An 18903-nucleotide genomic window follows, 5' to 3' on the forward strand; every position below is an offset into this window, starting at 1 on the left:
TTCTCAAGATTGCTTTGGCTATTCAGGGTCTTGTGTTTCCATACACATTGTGAAGCTTTTTGTTCTAGTTCTGTGTAAAATGCCATTGGTAGTTTCATAGGGATTGCACTGAATCTGTGGATTGCTTTGGGTAGTATAGTCATTTTCACAATATTGATTCTTCCAATCCAAGAACATGGTATATCTCTCCATCTGTTGGTATCATCTTTAATTTCTTTCATCAGTGTCTTATAGTTTTCTGCATACAGGTCTTTTGTCTCCCTAGGTAGGTTTATTCCTAGGTATTTTATTCTTTTTGTTGCAGTGGTAAATGGGAGTGTTTCCTTAATTTCTCTTTCAGATTTTTCATCATTAGTGTATAGGAATGCAAGAGATTTCTGTGCATTAATTTTGTATCCTGCAACTTTACCAGATTCATTGATTAGCTCTAGTAGTTTTCTGGTGGCATCTTTAGGATTCTGTATGTATAGTATCATGTCATCTGCAAACAGTGACTGTTTTACTTCTTTTCCAATTTGTATTCCTTTTATTTCTTTTTCTTCTCTGATTGCCACGGCTAGGACTTCCAAGACTGTGTTGAATAATAGTGGCGAGAGTGGACATCCTTGTCTTGTTCCAGATCTTAGAGGAAATGCTTTCAGTTTTTCACCATTGAGAGTGACGTTTGCTGTGGGTTTGTCGTATATGGCCTTTATTATGTTGAGGTAGGTTCCCTCTGTGCCCACTTTCTGGACAGTTTTTATCATAAATGGGTGTAGAATTTTGTCAAAAGTTTTTTCTGCATCTATTGAGATGATCATATGATTTTCTTCAATTTATTAATATGGTGTGTCACATTTATTGATTTGCATATATTGAAGAATCCTTGCATCCCTGGGATAAATCCCACTTGATCATGGTATATAATCCTTTTAATGTTTTGTTGGGTTCTGTTTGCTAGTATTTTGTTGAGGATTTTTGCATCTATATTCATCTGTGATATTGGTCTGTAATTGTCTTTTTTTGTAGTATTTTTGTCTGGTTTTGGTATCAGGGTGATGGTGGCCTCATAGAATGAGTTTGAGAGTATTCCTTCCTCTGCAATTTTTTGGAAGAGTTTGAGAAGAATGGGTGTTAGCTCTTCTCTAAATGTTTGATCGAATTCACCTGTGAAGCGTCTGGTGCTGGACTTTTGTTTGTCGGAAGATTTTCAATCACGGTTTCAATTTCGTTACTTGTGATTGGTCTGTTCATATTTTCTATTTCTTCCTGGTCCAGTCTTGGAAGGTTATACCTTTCTAAGAATTTGTCCATTTCTTCCAGGTTGTCCATTTTATTGGCATAGAGTTGCTTATAATAGTCTCTTAGGATGCTTTGTATTTCTGTGGTGGTTTCTGTTATAACTTCTCCTTTTTTCATTTCTAGTTTTATTGATTTGAGTCCTCTCCCTCTTCTTCTTGATGAGGCTGGCTAATGGTTTATCAATTTTGTTTATCTTCTCAAAGGAACCAGCTTTTAGTTTTATCGATCTTTGCTATTGTTTTCTTTGTTTCTATTTCATTTATTTCTGCTCTGATCTTTATGATTTCTTTCCTTCTACTAACTGTGGGTTTTCTTTGTTCTTCTTTCTCTAGTTCCTCTAGGTGTAAGGTTAGATTGTTTAATTTCAGATTTTTCTCGTTTCTTGAGGTAGGCTTGTATTCCTTTAAATTTCACGCTTAGAACTGCTTTTGCCGCGTCCCATAGGTTTTGGATCGTCATGTTTTCATTGTCATTTGTCTCTAGTCTTTTTTTTTTTTTTTTTTTTTTTTGGGTGCGGGGCCCTCTCCCGGTTGTGGCCTCTCCCGTTGCAGAGCACAGGCTCTAGACACTCAGGCTCAGCGGCCATGGCTCACAGGCCCAGCCGCTCCGCGGCATGTGGGATCTTCCCAGACTGGGTTACGAACCTATGTCCCCTGCATCGGCAGGTGGACTCTCAACCACTGCACCACCAGGGAAGTCCTGTCTCTAGGTAGTTTTTGATTTCCTCTTTGATTTCTTCAGTGATCTCTTGGTCATTTAGTAACGTTTTGTTTAGCCTCTGTGTGTTTGTGTTTGTTACGTTTTTTTCCCCTTGTAATTGATTTCTAATCTCACAGCGTTGTGGTCAGAAAAGATGCTTGATATGATTTCAATTTTCTTAAATTTACTGAGGCTTGATTTGTGACCCAAGATGTGATCTATCCTGGAGAATGTTCCATGCACACTTGAGAAGAAAGTGTAGTCTGCTGTTTTTGGATGGAATGTCCTGTAAATATCAGTTAAATCTCTCTGGTCTGTAGTGTCATTTAAAGCTTGTGTTTCCTTATTAATTTTCTGTTTGGATGATATGTCCATTGGTGTGAATGAGGTGTTAAAGTTCCCCACTATTATTGTGTTACTGTCAGTTTCCTCTTTTATAGCCGTTAGCAGTTGCCTTATGTATTGAGGTGCTCCTATGTTGGGTGCAGATATGTTTATAATTGTTATATCTTCTTCTTGGATTGATCCCTTGATCATTGTGTAGTGTCCTTCCTTGTCTCTTGTAACATTCATTATTTTAAAGTCTATTTTATCTGATATGAGTATTGCTACTCCAGCTTTCTTTTGATTTGCATTTGCATGGAGTATGTTTTCCCTCCCCTCACTTTCAGCCTGTATGTGTCCCTAGGTTTGAAGTGGGTCTCTTATAGACAGCATATATATGGGTCTTGTTTTTGTATCCATTCAGTGAGCCTGTGTCTTTTGTTTGGAGCATTTAATCCATTCCCGATTAATGTAATTATCGATATGTATGTTCGTTTTATCATTTTGTTAATTGTTATGGGTTTGTTTTTGTAGGTCCTTTTCTTCTCTTGTGTTCCCCTCTTAGAGAAGTTCCTTTAGCATTTGTTGCAGAACTGGTTTGGTGGTGCTGAATTCTCTTAGCTTTTGTTTGTCTGTAAAGCTTTTGATTTCTCTGTGGAATCTGAGTGAGATCCTTGCAGGGTAATCTTGGTTGTAGGTTCTTCCCTTTCATCACTTTAAATATATCATGCCACTCCCTTCTATCTTGTAGAGTTTCTGCTGAGATCAGCTGTTAACCCTATGGGAGTTTCCTTGTATTTTATTTGTTGTTTTTTCCTTGTTGCTTTCAATAATTTGTCTTTGTCTTTTATTTTTGTCAGTTTGATTACTGTGTGTCTCGGCGTGTTTCTCCTTGGGTTTCTCCTGCCTGGGACTATCTGTGCTTCCTGGACTTGGGTGGCTATTTCCTTTCCCATGTTACGGAAGTTTTTGACTATAATCTCTTCAGATATTTTCTCAGGTCCTTTCTCTCTTCTTCTGGGACCCCTATAATGTGAATGTTGTTACATTTAATGTTGTCCCAGAGGTCTCTTAGGTTGTCTTTATTTCTTTGCATTCTTTGTTCTTTATTCTGTTCCACAGCAGTGAATTCCACTATTCTGTCTTCCAGGTCACTTATCCGTTCTTCTGCTGTTGACTCTTTCTAGTGTATTTTTCATTTCAGTTATTGTATTGTTCATCCCTGTTTGTTTGTTCTTTAATTCTTCTAGGTCTTTGTTAAACGTCTCGATCTTTGCCTCCATTGTCTTTCCGAGGTCCTGGATCATCTTCACTGTCATTATTCTGAATTCTTTTTCTGGAACGTTGCCTATCTCCACTTCATTTAGTTGTTTTTCTGGGGTTTTATCTTGTTCCTTCATCTGGTACATAGCCCTCTGCCTTTTCATCTTGTCTATCTTTCTGTGGATGTGGTTTTTGTTCCACAGGCTATAGGATTGTAGTTCTCCTTGCTTCTGCTGTCTGCCCTCTGGTGGATGAGGCTATCTGAGAGGCTTGTGCAAGTTTCCTGATGGGAGGGACTGGTGGTAGGTAGAGCTGGCTGTTGCTCTGGTGAACAGAGCTCAGTAAAACTTTAATCCGCTTGTCTGCTGATGGGTGGGGCTGGGTTCCCTCCCTGTTGGCTGTTTGGCCTGAGGCGACCCAACACTGGAGACTTCCCAGGCTCTTCGGTGGGGCTAATGGCGACTCCAGGAGGGCTCATGCCAAGGAGTACTTCCCAGAACTTCTGCTGCCAGTGTCCTTGCCCCCACGGTGAGCCACAGCCACCCCCCGCCTCTGCAGGAGACCCTCCAACACTAGCAGGTAGGTCTGGTTCAGTCTCCCCTGGGGTCACTGCTCCTTCCCCTGGGTCCTGATATGCACACTACTTTGTGTGTGCCCTCCACGAGTGGAGTCTCTGTTTCCCCCAGTCCTGTCAAAGTCCTGCAATCAAATCCCACTAGCCTTCAAACTCTGATTCTCTAGGAATTCCTCCTCCCGTTGCCGGCCCCCGCAGGTTGGGAAGCCTGATGTGGGGCTCAGAACCTTCACTCCAGTGGGTGGACTTCTGTGGTATAAGTGTTCTCCAGTCTGTGAGTCACCCACCCAGCAGTTACGGGATTTTTTACTGTGATTGTGCTCCTCCTACTGTGTCATGGTGGCTTTTTCTTTGTCTTTGGATGTGGGGTATCATTTTTGGTGAGTTCCAGTGTCTTCCTGTCGATGATTGTTCAGCCGTTAGTTGTGATTTCAGTGCTCTCACAAGAGGGAGTGAGCGCACGTCCTTCTAATCTGCCATCTTGAACCAATGTCCATGGCTGAGAAGTTTTGTTCCTGGAGTGACACACACCGAATGCAATTGGCAAATGACATCAAGAACCCCAAAGAGAGTGCGATGTGTTCAACAGAATATGAATTCTGGAGTGTGACAGATCCAAGTTTGAATTCTGACTCTGCCAGTTGACACTAGGAAGGAAGTGACTTTATTATGAGCTTCAGTTGGCTCATCTTTAAATCAGGGCTGGCACCTCCCTGATAAGGAGGGCATGAGGATGAGGTGATATGGTATATGTTTAGCACAATGTTTGATATGCAGTGGCTTGAGTCAACTGCAGCACCATTTCCACTTGAGCTTTGCCTAGGGTTATTACCATTCTTTCAATTGCTCATGCAGTAGAAAGTAGTGGGAGGCAGAGATGGCCCACGGAGGTTAGACTGAGTAAATTAGAATCCCTGTTCCTGTCATTGGTATGTCTTTACCAAGGCACCAAGGCCTATAAATTCATACTCCTTTATGCATATAGAGAGAAATACTTTCATTAAAGATTTTTACAAAGTTATGAAACTTGTACATGTTTTTCAACAGGAAAACTATTTTTTGTGCTAGAACATAAAACATAATAAATCACCTAAAGGCCTCCCTCACCACACACACAAAGTAACTGCCTTTCTCTAGAAAGACAACAGTCGCGCATCTCTGTCCTAATTATTTTTACAGAATAATTGCTAGGTATTATCAAAAATTATAATTAAATGCATGTTCCAAACTAATTAATAAAATAGCATTTATTTGATAATTGACAGTGGGTCCAGTTGCTTATGCTGGTGAATTAGCAGAGGTTCCACTCAATAACTAACTAGAATGACAGCAGAGTTTAATTTCAACATAAGCCAAAAGTGGACTTTTTTTCCTCACTTGCTACTTATATGAGACTTTTATAAATAGCATAAAAGTATTTGATTAAAACCATTGCACTAATTATATTATGGGAAATGACATGTGATTTCAGCCATAACAAAAAATCTCAGATTTATGGGTTTTAGGCTGCTCAGAATTCAGAAATTCTTCTCTGTTGTTGTTTTTATTTGTTTTTATAAAGCAAGATTTTTCAAACTAGGAACAATTCCTGACACACAGCCAACCCTCAAGTATTTGTTGGCTGGCTAACCTGCTAGTGGGTTCTCATGCTACTAGAGCCCAGTCTTCTGTCCTCCTGCATGAAGTATCAGAACAACAGCCAGGCCTTTCATTGTGAATTCAAGGTCTAGTTCTGTCTCGTTAGACGTTGCAAACTTGGGCACGGTGTCGCAAAGCATGGGAATGATGAGTACGGCATTACTGAAGTGGGCCTCTCATAGAGGGAGGTGGAGGTGGGAAGGCCAGGGATCTTCTCGACTATGCTGGGGTTTCATCAAAAGGTGATGATCCAAATAAAACAGCAACTTCGATATACGTTTTAAACAGATAGATTTGCAGATGTCTGAATTGTTTGAAGTATAGTTCTGTCAGTCCAAACTTCCTTTCTTTTCACCATCTCCCTTGGAGATCACTCTTAGCTTTTAGTAGCTTTGCCTCCCGAGAGAGAATTTCTCTGTCTCCCTGCCCCTATTCCTTCCAGCCCCGTATTTTTAGTTCTTTGTTGGGCATCTCAGCTAGGCATCTTGAGTGTGTATTACTTGCACTACAAACTCATCATATTCACAAAATGCTTCCCCAGACTAGATGTTCCTCCCGATTGCCTGGTTTTCAGAGTACTCTGTTCCTTGTTCCCTGAGCTCAGAAACTCAGTTATTATTGGCTTCTTCCTCACATCTCGTTAGTTGAGTCCTACACAGTTTCATGTCCAGTTGCTTCTAGTGTGTCATGCTTCTCCTTGCCTAGTTCAGGTCCCCCATTGCCTCTCGTCTAGATTTACTCAAATAATTGTCTCTTATTCCTCCTATCCATTGTGCTCCTTGCTACCAAATTTATTCTGTGAGTGGCTTTGCCCCAGTAATGTCCCACTCCTCCTCCTCCTAAAAACACTCTTTAGTAAATTCTGTTTGTGAAATTCTCAGGCTGGCCTTCTAGGCCCTCCCTTTTATACATTGTGTGTGTGTGTGTGTGTGTGTGTGTGTGTGTGTGTGTGCGCGCGCGTGCGCGCGCGGCGTATTTTATCAGGCCGTACTCGGGCCAGCTCCTTCAAGCTTACTGTGTTGGGTCATTGTTGAATAAGTGAATTCCCCAATTAAAACCAATCCAGGACTTGCCCAGATCATTTTACCTCTTCTTTTAGAGCTGCTCCCTCCACCTGGAATGGTTTTTCCATCTTCCTCCCTCTTTGGAAAAATCCTTCCATTCTCCAAAACCCATCTCCAGTACCATGTCTCTCATGAAACATAAGCTTTATTTTTGGTTTTTGAACCACCACAGAACTTCATCCTTTCCATCTTGCACCTGGTATTGTAATCACTTCTGTACTTTTCTCATCATGCTTCCTAGATTACAAGCCACTTATGGGCAAGGCAGGTGTCTTACCTGATACTGTATCTCAGCATGACATCTAAATCAGAATATGTGGGTAAGGAGTATTGATGCATTTAATTAGGTAGAAAAAGAAAAGGTTTTCAAGCCTGGGCCTCCCTAATTTCTAGGAAGGTTGGCTTTCATTACCCATTCCAGTACTCTCTGCTAGCTACACATCAAAGAGTTTGTTGAAATCTGATGATAGGTATGTACTAGAGCTTTCTTTCTTCCAGTTTTGAGTGTCTTATATAAATAGTAAACACGGGGCTACATTATATCCTTAATGCAATTAGGCTCTTGAAATTCTTAATAAGGGAGTTCCCGGAACATAGTAGGTGCTCACAGAGTGGTTGTGGTTGAGTTGAATAATGTCATATTGAAAACCTCAAGAGAAATGGTGTGCCTGATTTCTTAACTATTTTAAATTCTCAAGGCTCTTTAAAAACCATTCAGTTATTCTAGAGGGGAGAGAAGGGATGCCTTTTCAAGGAGATTATCATTAAGAATGTATAACACCATCTCTAAACTTGGAATAATCTTCCTTTTTCTTTCTTTAAGATTTAGTCGTCGTGACCTCTTAATTGCTAAATCAGTTAGCCTTTGTCTCCGTTGTCATCCCTCAGAATTTCAGCCTTTCTCTACAAGCATTGCTGCCTGAACGGATGCCTGGCTCTCTCCCGAGGGGACCCCTTCACCTGCAGCCCTCCAAAGGGTGCCCTTTCATTCACTTCACATCAGCAGTCGGAGCCAGTGGCAGGGCTGATACAGGCTATGGTTGATTCCCTCCCCCACCTCCTGTACCTTTCCAGTCTCTTCCGGAACTGAACCCATTCCACCTTCTTGTGAAAACCCACCCCCTTTCAGGCCTGTGCCCTGGGTCTCTACCCGCTCCTCAGCCTTGTTGGGAGATTTCCCAGTTAATTAAAAACTTGACACTTGGTCCACTCAGAGCCTGCCATCATCCTGGGTGTCACTGCTGTTCACAAGGTCAGGCCCCCAGTAACATCGTCTCAGGGCTTGGGCCACATCACCTCTAGTGAACCTCTGCCCTTCTCGACTTCAGTTACCTACTTATAGACCCCAAAGAAGACCTTGTCATCAGCCCTCACTGTCACCTCCAGGATCCACGCATGCCATCCAGTACAGCCTTCTCTGCCTCTACCCAGAGAAATCTTGAATTGCAGATGCATTCCCAGCTTTCTAACTGTCTCTCAAGCCCTGGCTACTAGCTTCCCCTTAGCTTGCTGCCCTAGCCCCCTGACTAGTTTTCCCTCTTCCATTCTGCCACCTACAATCCATGCTTCCCCCAACAACCAGAACAATCCTTTGAAAACATGAACTGAATCATGGCGCTCACTGCCCCCACACACAAGTCTCCAGTGACTTCCCACTCCACTCGGAATAACAGGCCGAACTCCGCCTCATAGCCTACGAGGCCCTTTTTCACATGGCCCCTGCACCCCTCTCCAGCCTGTCACTCTCCCCTGAGTGCCCCCGGCTTTCTCCCTTGCTGCTTCTTCTAAGACTTGCATTGACTGCCCTCCCTTCTCTCTGCGTGCAAGACTAGGCCTTCCCTCAGCTCTCAGCTTGCACACCGCCTCGGACCTTGCTGCGCCGTCTGTCTCCTTGATCTGAAACTCTGTGTGTATGTGTGGGTGTGTGTGTGTGTGAGAGAGAGAGAGAGAGAGAGAGAGAGAGCGCGCGCGCGCACATTTACTGCCGTCGGAGGTTACTGATTTATCAGCTTATATATTAGCTCTTTTCCCTTCTAGGATGTAGGCTCTGGAGGATAGGGACCTTGAATATCTTATTCACCTCTGATTCCCCAGCATCTGATAGTACCTGATTCATATTGGGTATTTACTAAATATTTTCTGACTAAGTGAATAGTGTAAGCATCCTGCCTCCCTCTGGCCTTCATTTTACCATCTTCCTTTCTGGGCCGAGGAAATTAATACCTGTTCTTTATATTGCGGCCCCACTGCCGTGAATTTCCCTGTTCTTCTCACTTTGTCCAATGGCCTGTCCATTGTTCATAGCCTTGACCGTCTGACATTTTAATCTTTGTATATGTTAGTATCTCACTAATGAATCAGCCCCTCAGCCCACCTGCCACCTACCCCAGCCCCCAGAAAGTAACTTTTGGAGAATAGGGAGTAGGTGGCTTTTTTTCTCTCTATTGTATCCCCAGTCCTTTCTGTTGCATCCCCAAGTGCTTCTTGCACTGGGGTAAGCCAAGAAATACGTGATTGACCATCTGCTCCCCCTTTCCATGTTCTTGTCTCTCCTGATTATCTGCCTCTCTGACCGCTCTTGCTGGAGGTCCCCTACATGTTGTAAGCATTTTCTTAAATTTTGCATCTAGTCTACTCATTACATAATCTGCCCCAGGATGATTCTTTTCTGCTCCTTTAGCTTCAGCTATCACTTCTTTGTGGATGAGCACACATTGATCTTTCTGATCTGAACTCTTTTCTGAATCACAGTGCTCAACTTTTGGTTGAGATGTTTGGGTTCTCACCTGCCCTCCCTCAGGTTGAAGAAAACCTTACCATTTACCTCCCCACGTGTGTGCCCTTCGGTTATGCTTCCCCGTCACCTTCACTAATGTATTGTGGCCTACCTAGCCACCTGGGTTCCGAGCCTGAGAGCCCTGCTCAGCATCTCTCTCTCCCAGGCCACGCATCCAACATGTCTCCAAGTCCGTTGCTCCGACCACAGGAATATGTCTCTTGTCTTCCCAGCTTCCCACCACTTCCCCCTCAGCAGTCCGACATACTCCTTCTCTTCTACAGCCGAGTTCTAACCCACTTCGCTGCGTAATTTACAGAGAGAGAGAAAGCCCTCTGCCCTCTGGTCCCTAAATCTGCCACAGCCGCATCCTTTCTGGGGACATTTAGGACTTTGTTGATGATGTCCCCTCAATAATGGGCTGAATTTTGATGCATGTGGCTAGCCTGTAGATTTTTGCATTAAGGAACTGTAAACTGTTTTGATTCTAAAACTTCCCCGATAGGTCCAAGCTCCTGTCCTTTGTCTGCCCACAGGTGTTTCCCCTGGTATGTCTTTCATGAACTTCTTCCCATAAACAGAGCACGTTCTGAAGCTCAGTGCCAGAGACAATGACATCATCTCCAAAGTGGGCTACTGCCCGTGATGGTTCCCCAAGGCAGGCCCTGCTCCCTCCTGCCTACCACCGACATCTCCTGCCTCCTGAAACCCAACATGCATCCCAACAGCCTCACTTGCTGACTGTTCCCTGACTTCAGTGCCTTAAGCATAGAGGTGTCTGTTGAGGGAGATGCTTTAACTTAAGTTGCATTTTAGAGCCAAATGCTTTCACAACTGGAGGGTTTTCCCTGGAAATGGCCTGGAGTTGGAGCTGCTGATAGGAACTCCCAGGTGGGCCTCTGGGGCAGTCACACAGGATGCTTTTTTAGGTTCTGACTCCACTGGGCATTAGATTACTAGGATTTGTTATTGTCAAGTCTGATGGGACTTAATCCAAAAATTTTTTTTCATTTTTTTGGTGGGTCATATGCCATGTCAGTATCTTCTAGGCCTAGATCCTCTTAACGCCTTAAAACTTCCTAATTTTAGCTTACAGATTTTCATTAGTAAGTCACTTGATTGGAGTGAAGTGATCTGTGGGTTAAAATCTTATCACAGGCTTCTGAATCACCTGAAGTAGAAGGCAGTGCAAGTTTGTAGAGTGCCCTGGAGAAGTAATTACTATGCTGGGCATTGGTGACCTTATTAAATTCTCTGAGAAGCGTAGGTAGCCTTCACTCCACTTTAAAGATCAGAATCAAGTAAGGTTCAGAGAGGTTATGTAACTACTGATGTCACACAGCAGCCAGCAAAGAGTTGACGCGGTATTTGATCATAGATTTAGCTCTGTGGCTCTGAAAGTTATGTTCTTTCCACCATATTCAGTAAATTTGACTTGTTTGCAAATCATACGTAGCACTGAAAATGTTTTATTTCTCGTCTCATTACAGTGATCAGTTAAGTAACATTTTTTGCATTCTCCCTTTCCTATCTTTTCTCCTCGCCACTGCCTTAGAGCATACTCCTTCCACGTTACTGCGGACGGTCAGATGCAGCCTGTCCCCTTCCCCCCGGACGCCCTCATTGGCCCCGGCATCCCCCGCCACGCTCGCCAGATCAACACCCTGAACCACGGGGAGGTGGTGTGTGCGGTGACCATCAGCAACCCCACGCGACATGTGTACACGGGCGGCAAGGGCTGCGTCAAGGTCTGGGACATCAGCCACCCCGGCAACAAGAGCCCCGTCTCTCAGCTCGACTGTCTGGTGAGTGAACGTGGATGAACATGGTTTAAGCCCTCATGCAGAAAATAGGACCTGGATGTACCAGCAACACACAGAATTGATCCCAAGCGGGTGGTTGTCTTCAGTGGTTTGTGCTGTTTGACTTGGAGCGCTGACGAGAAGGTGTGTCTTCTTTCAGTTACTTAAGGTAGATTTATCCGGTTCTTCACGTGTGGCCCTTGCTCCAGTGCAGTTTTCATTCACCCTGCCCAGTGCATGGGAACAGGCAGACCCCTTGCTTTCCTATCTGATAAAGGAGTTTAAGGAAACTACGAGCCCACGATGGTTTCTGTGAGAGTGCACCCAAGTATCAGAATCTGTCACACTGTGAGACAAGAGTAACTTAATACTTCACGTGGCAGACACTAGCTACCCCATTAGCTGTCTCATGGGTATTCGTCCTCGGGTTATTTAGGAAATTTCAGTTTGATTTTCATCCTCGGACCAGCAGTAGCATGTTTCACGGCAGCACGATGCTAGGTCAGTTTAAGGTGACTGCACAAGATTCCCATAACCTCACGAGCTGGGAGGACGTGGTGTTTTCTGTCACGTAACACGCCTTGGTCAAGCCTTGCCTCCAGTTGGTGCTGCTTAATCGAGCCCATGCTGTCCCTTGGCCAGGTAACGCAGGGCCAGGCGAACGGAAGGGACCACAAGGTCTCTAACTCCCTGACACTTGTTTGGCAGCAGAAAGAGGGCCTTTCAGCAGCCAGGCCGTGTGTACCCAGTTCCCGGTGTGGCTCCTCCAGGGTTGTGAGGGCTGTTGCGTCTGCATGTGCAAATGACTCAGGCGGCTGGTTGATTTGCTGGTGCCGAGAGTGGGTCTAGATCTTTGCGTTTTCATGCTAATTAAGATTAAATATCTCAGTACTGAATTTTGTAGATCAAGTTTAAGTACTTCCTTAATTTCATGTAATTTACTAGCGTTAATCTACTTTATCATTGTCATAAGTGAAAATAGCTCATTGAAACCAGGAGGGAACACAATACTTTTATGGATTTTTGCTCTCATGTCAATGCTGTTTTCCTTTCCTCATGAATAACCTCTTGATGGGTCTTGTCTCTACAGAACAGGGATAACTACATCCGTTCCTGCCGATTGCTCCCTGATGGTCGCACCCTAATTGTGGGAGGGGAAGCCAGTACCCTGTCCATTTGGGACCTGGCGGCTCCCACCCCGCGCATCAAAGCAGAGCTGACGTCCTCGGCCCCCGCCTGCTACGCCTTGGCCATCAGCCCCGACTCCAAGGTCTGCTTCTCATGCTGCAGCGACGGCAACATCGCCGTGTGGGACCTGCACAACCAGACGCTGGTGAGGTGGGTCAGCAGGCTCCCTGACCAGGGCACTGGATTTACCTGTGCTGTGCCAGAGAGCTGTGTGCGTGTCTTTTTAAAAAGATGAAACATAACTGTCTTACTAAAAATTGTTAAGAATAGGGCCGTTTTAAGATGCTGTAAAATCTTGTTTTCTGCACCATTTGAACTTTATCGGATGAGGGGTTGTTTTCTTTCTTTCTTTTTTTTTTTTAAATTATACTAAGCATCACCAATTCAGGTTTTAAAATAGGAGGTCGGTTTTATTTATTTTTCTTTTTTATAAATTTATTTATGTATTTATCTTTGGCTGTGTTGGGTCCTTGTTGCAGTGCGTGGGCTTTCTCTAGTTGCAGCGCTCGGGCTTCTCATTGCGGTGACTTCTCTTGTTGCGGAGCACGGGCTCTAGGCACACAGGCTTCAGTAGTTGTGGCACAGGGGGTTAGTTGCACCGCGGCATGTGAGATCTTCCCGGACCAGGGTTCGAACCCGTGTCCCCTGCATTGACAGGCGGATTCTTAACCACTGCACTACGAGGGAAGTCCCAGGAGGTCAGTTTTACATAATTAATGCACATAAGGTGCCTGTGACCTCATGAGCTCCTTAGACATATGTAGTTTGTTTGCCACCTGTGCTAACAAACCATCGTTGTCAGTAGGTACTCACTGAGAAGGTTCACAGTGTGTGGCGCTGTCCTTGGTGCTGTGTGTATCTGACACGTTCTTTCCTTCGACAAATGATCATTGAGCTCTTACCCTGGGCCCAGGCATTGTGTTGGGTGCGCCTCACCCTGAAATAATCTAGATAATCTGTTGTCCCACCTTACAGGATGGATAGACATAACTATGTCTGTTTAGAAATGAGGTTGTGTAGGATCGGCACTGATAGGAAAAGCCCTGAAACACGTGTGTCTCCAGATGTCAGCACCGGAGAGAGCAGGAAGCCAGAGGTGTGATCTGCTAATGGGTGTGCAGAGGGTGTAGTGGAGCCCGGCCACAGGTCCAGGGGAGGGTGGAAGGAGAAGAGGCCCCTGCTGTCCGTCTGTAACATATTTTGCAAGACGGAGCTCTATAAATGATTCCAAAAACAAAACAGTTAATCACTTTTTCCCCTTTTGGGTAAGGCTCTTATGAGGAGCTGCTTCGAAGCCCCAGCCCCCGTGTCTTTCGTACGCTTTACGTGCCCCTGGGGCAGCTGAGTCACTCTGAGGTGCTCTCCACGCTCCTTACTTGAGAGCACGGCCTTTCATCCTGCACAGCCTCCTACAGTTGCGTTGTTGCTCGCTGGCAGGATTTGTTCTGCTGTTCACTGTGCCCATCCCCAGAGCTTTTAGAAGGGAAACGACTCCTTACACCCTCTGAAATTCTCGCCTTCTTTCACATCACACTGACAGAATAGGTCTCAGATTGTATCTTGGATTAGTTCATTTCCATGTGGCTGTGTTTTCTTTTGATTCAGGTGGAGAATTTCTTCCATCAGTTGTTTCAGTTGTTTTTAGCATAAGAGTAATTTGAAGAGGACTTCCTAAGTGTTCAAAAATAAAACGTGCAGGAGATTTAGCATCTCAACTGAACTTTAATCTCTCTATGTATATGCTTTGTTATTACTTTGAATAATAGAAAATATAATAAACCAAAAGGAAATCTACCAATAGGGCCTGTAATGAAATTGATGGCTGAGGAATTCTAAACTGAGTTCACCTAAAAATTAACTGTTGAAGGACTTTTCTCCATGTTGACACCTTCAGGCAATTCCAGGGCCACACAGACGGGGCCAGCTGCATTGACATTTCTAACGATGGCACCAAGCTCTGGACGGGCGGCTTGGACAACACGGTCCGGTCCTGGGACCTGCGCGAAGGGCGGCAGCTGCAGCAGCACGACTTCACCTCCCAGGTGTGCACTCGTGCTCGTGACATTTTGGAGGCCTGGTTTTGTGAAATACATGAGAGACTTCAGCGGCAATTCATTGACCGTGTGACAGAGTCACTTTTGACTGAATTAGATAACTAAAAATTTTGTTGTTTTCTTTCACAATACAACAGTATACATTTTACTGAAGGACAGAAAAACTTTCATTTATTACAGGCTTTTAGCAGGTTTTTATTTCAATGACCATTACTCTATAGATCTTTGAATTTCACACAAGTGATTAGTAAGTTAGATTGTGGAGATCTGACTCATTACTTGGGATCACACCTTTGACTTTGATTTCTTCCCGTACAATTCACATTATCTTGATTTCCTTCATTATTTAATTAGTATCCCCAGAGGAAGCAGTGCCTCCCCTTTAAAGGAAGTGTGTCCTCTATAGCCACCATCACCATCAACTATTTTAATTCTAGATCTTTTCCCTGGGATACTGCCCAACTGGAGAGTGGCTGGCGGTGGGGATGGAGAACAGCAACGTGGAGGTGCTGCACGTCACCAAGCCCGACAAGTACCAGCTCCATCTCCACGAGAGCTGCGTCCTGTCCCTCAAGTTCGCCCATTGTGGTAAGCAGGCCCCTGGCGTCCACTGCCTGTCATTCCTCCTTCCTCCTGATTCAAGTCCGGTCTTTAGTTCATTGACGTGTCCCTCTTCGGAGTTATATTACTTCCTCACACACATGCCTACTTCCCAAATACCATGTAATTTTCTGCAGTTTATCCACTTTATCCTTGTCCTAAGTATAAATGACTCATTAAATCTAGGAGAGTGGGCTTTATTTTTCCAATGAAAAGAAACTCTTATTTGTTGCAGATTAGATTAGGTGAGTTTTCTGTGTATCGTTTGATGCTCTGTAACACAAGTCTCGGCACTCTGACAAAGGAATAAACACTACCTTTTTTGAAACCCTGTTCCTATAGGCAAATGGTTTGTAAGCACGGGAAAGGACAACCTTCTGAATGCCTGGAGAACACCTTACGGGGCCAGTATATTCCAGGTAACACTTCGCTTGTGTAGCCTTCACCCCCTGCGCGCTCACTGCATGGTTCTCTGTGCCTTCTCACAGGTTAATGACGCACGGACGTGTCCTAGGAGGTAGGAGCTAGTGTCACTCCCATCGCACAGAGGAGAAAACTGAGCCTGAGGGGGAGACTAGGGTCACAGCTGCAAGCCGTGCAGCCAGGAGTTGTGTCCAGTTCTCTCTGAGCTCAGAGCCAAGGTGCCGTGCCCGTCGCCCTAACTAGCTCTTCACGCCCCATCCCTTTTTACATGTTAGAGTAGCAGTTTCATGTCTTCTGTGAAATTTATTTATTTATTTAATTTTAATTATGGCTTTTAAAATTTTTGTTTAAAATTTGAGCATGTTGCTTGAATATTCATTCGTGTTGTTATTCCTGATTTCCCGCCCCCAGAAGAGTGCTGTGGAAAAGTGTAATAAATCTTGATTAATTTTATGAACTTTTATTCTTATTAACTCAGTGGTACTTTGTATAGTTTGTGGAATTATTTGCAGGAGAACTAGATTGTAGGCATGATACACGCTCGCGTACCGATCTCTCTCTTCTCTCCTGCTAGTAGCTGAGAATTTCATAGGCAAGTTATAGAAGATTTTCTTTTTAACCTTCTGTATTTAGGATGTTATTTTCTAGGTGGTGGTCTGTTTTTAGGAATAACATAACAGCGTTGCAGTTTTCTTGACCATGTGGTACTAAGTCGTAGAGGAGATTAATCCATTTGAATCTAAAACTGCATATATTGAGTGAAAGTACTGTGCAAGATAATAGGACAAAAATAGCAGATCCTTACTGTCACGAAGTTTGTAATGTAATGCAGTGGTTTTTGTATTGTCGATCACAACCTTTTACATGGTCCCAACCAGCACTTTTTTAAAAAATGAAATAAAAAATGTTAAGAGTATATTTTTTGTAGTGAGTATAAGTATTATGTCTCGTTTCTCTGGGTTATGAAGTAAAATTACGTCTCGAGGTCTCTGGGTTGTGAAGTAAAATGTATTTATTACAGGTTGCGTTCCAAAAGTTTGAGAAACACTGGTAGTAGGTTAGCATCTGCGTGTCAAACGTTTATTTTTTAACTGTTCAAAGTCCCAGTTAAAATCCTGTGGGGTTCGTTTGTTTGTTTGTTTAGCACAGTTTAGTTAAAAGTTAACCGTGACTGCTTCGCAGTGGGTGTAGTTGAACATGGTATTTGGAGCTCTAATAAGAGTGGTAACATTTTTATTCCTAACTATTGAACTCCTCCCCACGCACATTTATATTCTATTTTAGCATAGGGGACAACGAGGTTTTACGTTAGAAATATTTTTACATTCCCTATCTCAAAAACTATAGTATTTTCAATACGGTTCCCCACTATTAGCTCACCTGGACTCCAAGGCCGCCTTCTGTCGTGGCAGACAGGTAAGCTGTCTTTACCTAATTACCTCGTTTAAGGACGGTGAGGGCCAAGACAGGTTAAGTGACGTGTCTAGCGTTCTGCAGCTCCGTCTACATCCAAGCCATCCGAGTGAAGGCGAGGGTTTTCACACTGAGAACCCTGTGCTCTTAGCTGGAGACTGGGATTTGAAGTAGAGCCTTCCTTCATCAGCGTCCGGGACTGCCTTTCCTCACTTGGGCTCCTGTTTTGGTCAAGGGAACATGTTATGCTTCTTTTTGCTCCAGATCCTCCAGGCCTGCCTCTCAGTGTTCATGGGTTTTCTTTCAGTCTTTAACGTGTTCGTGTGTCTCTTTCCCAGTCCAAAGAATCCTCATCGGTGCTCAGCTGTGACATTTCTGTGGATGACAAATACATTGTCACTGGCTCTGGGGATAAGAAGGCCACGGTTTATGAAGTTATTTATTAAGGACAAATCTTCATGCGAACTGGACTCCTCCTTGTAGCACTTTGTTCTGTCATCCTTCTGTTCCCCCGCATCCGAAACCAAGGATTTCCAGTACTCATTGCAGTCGTGGAGCTCAGTCCCCGCCTTCCCCCACTTCCTTCCTGCTGTTGAATTGTGAATACTCGTTAAGAACCTGTGATACCAAATCTTCAGCTATCTACTCGGAAGAACATGGATAAACCCTACTGAACAGTGAAAGGAATCTTTAATTATGTATTATATCTGTAATATATTTATTTTGTTTAAAGAAGGCTTTCTAACAGTGACTGACTAAATAAAGCTGTCTGCTCCTGCATTGATAATGAAGATGCGTTGTATTTGATACCCCTCCCCCCCTTTTTTTGGCAAAGGAGGGGAAAGGAAGGTTTAAAATAACTGATTAAAAATGTCACTAAATGTAGACTAATGACTGTATAGAGATGTGAAATGTATAATTACATATGGAAGCAATATGTTGCTGTGTTGTTAGATGTTTTTGTTTTTTACTTATTTTAAAGATGTTTGGAAATTTGAACAATTAGAAGGTGACAGACCATGTCATATTCATTTGAGTCTATTTGGACAACTTTAACCAATATTTCTATAGCTTTAGATTATATTCGATAAAAGTAATTGGACTTTTTCTTTTTTTCTTTTTTTGACTTGTTGACAAGTGTCTTTGTAATATGTTTTTAATTCCCTTTTTTTATTGTATTATAGACAGATGAACAAATTAAATTTGGCCTCAAAGGGAGAACTTAATCCCTTCTGGGTATTTTTGCCACATTTCTTTGCAGAGGGAGATGTATACCTTTGGGCAGTTTTGGCAACACGAGAAATGATGGGTTATTTTTTGGCATGTTCTTTGGGAACTGCACAGATTCAGGGGAGGATTCCTCCCACTGTGCAAGTCAAGTCTTTTACAAGACAAGGAGCAGAGGAGGATTTGCAGGGACCTCCCTCTGAAAATCAGAAAGAATGGACTCTCACCTGGGATGAGAACTTGCTTTCTTTACCTCCGGTTCTTTCCATGTCTTAGCTGGATGTCCCTGAAATGGACACAGGCTGTGCCATTGTGCCAGAAACATTGTTGTTATCTTTTATGTTGTTGTTGTTGCTGTTAAACTATGATATGTGACTCCTTTTTTTTATTATTATTTTTTGTTTGAATGCTTTAAAAATCTTTTAAGTCTGTGGATCTGCTGATGTACAGTGCCTTTGCTGCTATGGATCAAAATCAAGAGAACTGTGTAGATAAACTTTATTGTATAAGTAGAAAATTACTTAATTTCATACTAGAAATGGATGGATGCTGCAAGTTGAAATGGATTGTCCATTGA

The 18903-nt window shown here is 43.4% G+C and overlaps 1 protein-coding gene across 1 annotated transcript in view; it reads left to right on the top strand.

Annotated features, from left to right (window-relative positions):
- LOC103068837 (TLE family member 4, transcriptional corepressor) overlaps window positions 1–17730 on the top strand; it is a 154774-nt gene extending 137044 nt beyond the window's left edge. Inside the window, 6 exon segments of the mRNA XM_007465522.1 lie at window positions 11175–11424; window positions 12512–12759; window positions 14504–14651; window positions 15101–15251; window positions 15606–15682; window positions 17438–17730. Coding sequence (XP_007465584.1) covers window positions 11175–11424; window positions 12512–12759; window positions 14504–14651; window positions 15101–15251; window positions 15606–15682; window positions 17438–17545 — 982 coding nt within the window. The 3' untranslated portion in view covers window positions 17546–17730.
- The last annotated feature ends 1173 nt before the right edge of the window (window positions 17731–18903 follow it).

This window comes from Lipotes vexillifer, unplaced genomic scaffold, assembly GCF_000442215.2.
Source record: "Lipotes vexillifer unplaced genomic scaffold, Lipotes_vexillifer_v1.1 scaffold993, whole genome shotgun sequence".
NCBI lineage: Eukaryota > Metazoa > Chordata > Mammalia > Artiodactyla > Lipotidae > Lipotes > Lipotes vexillifer.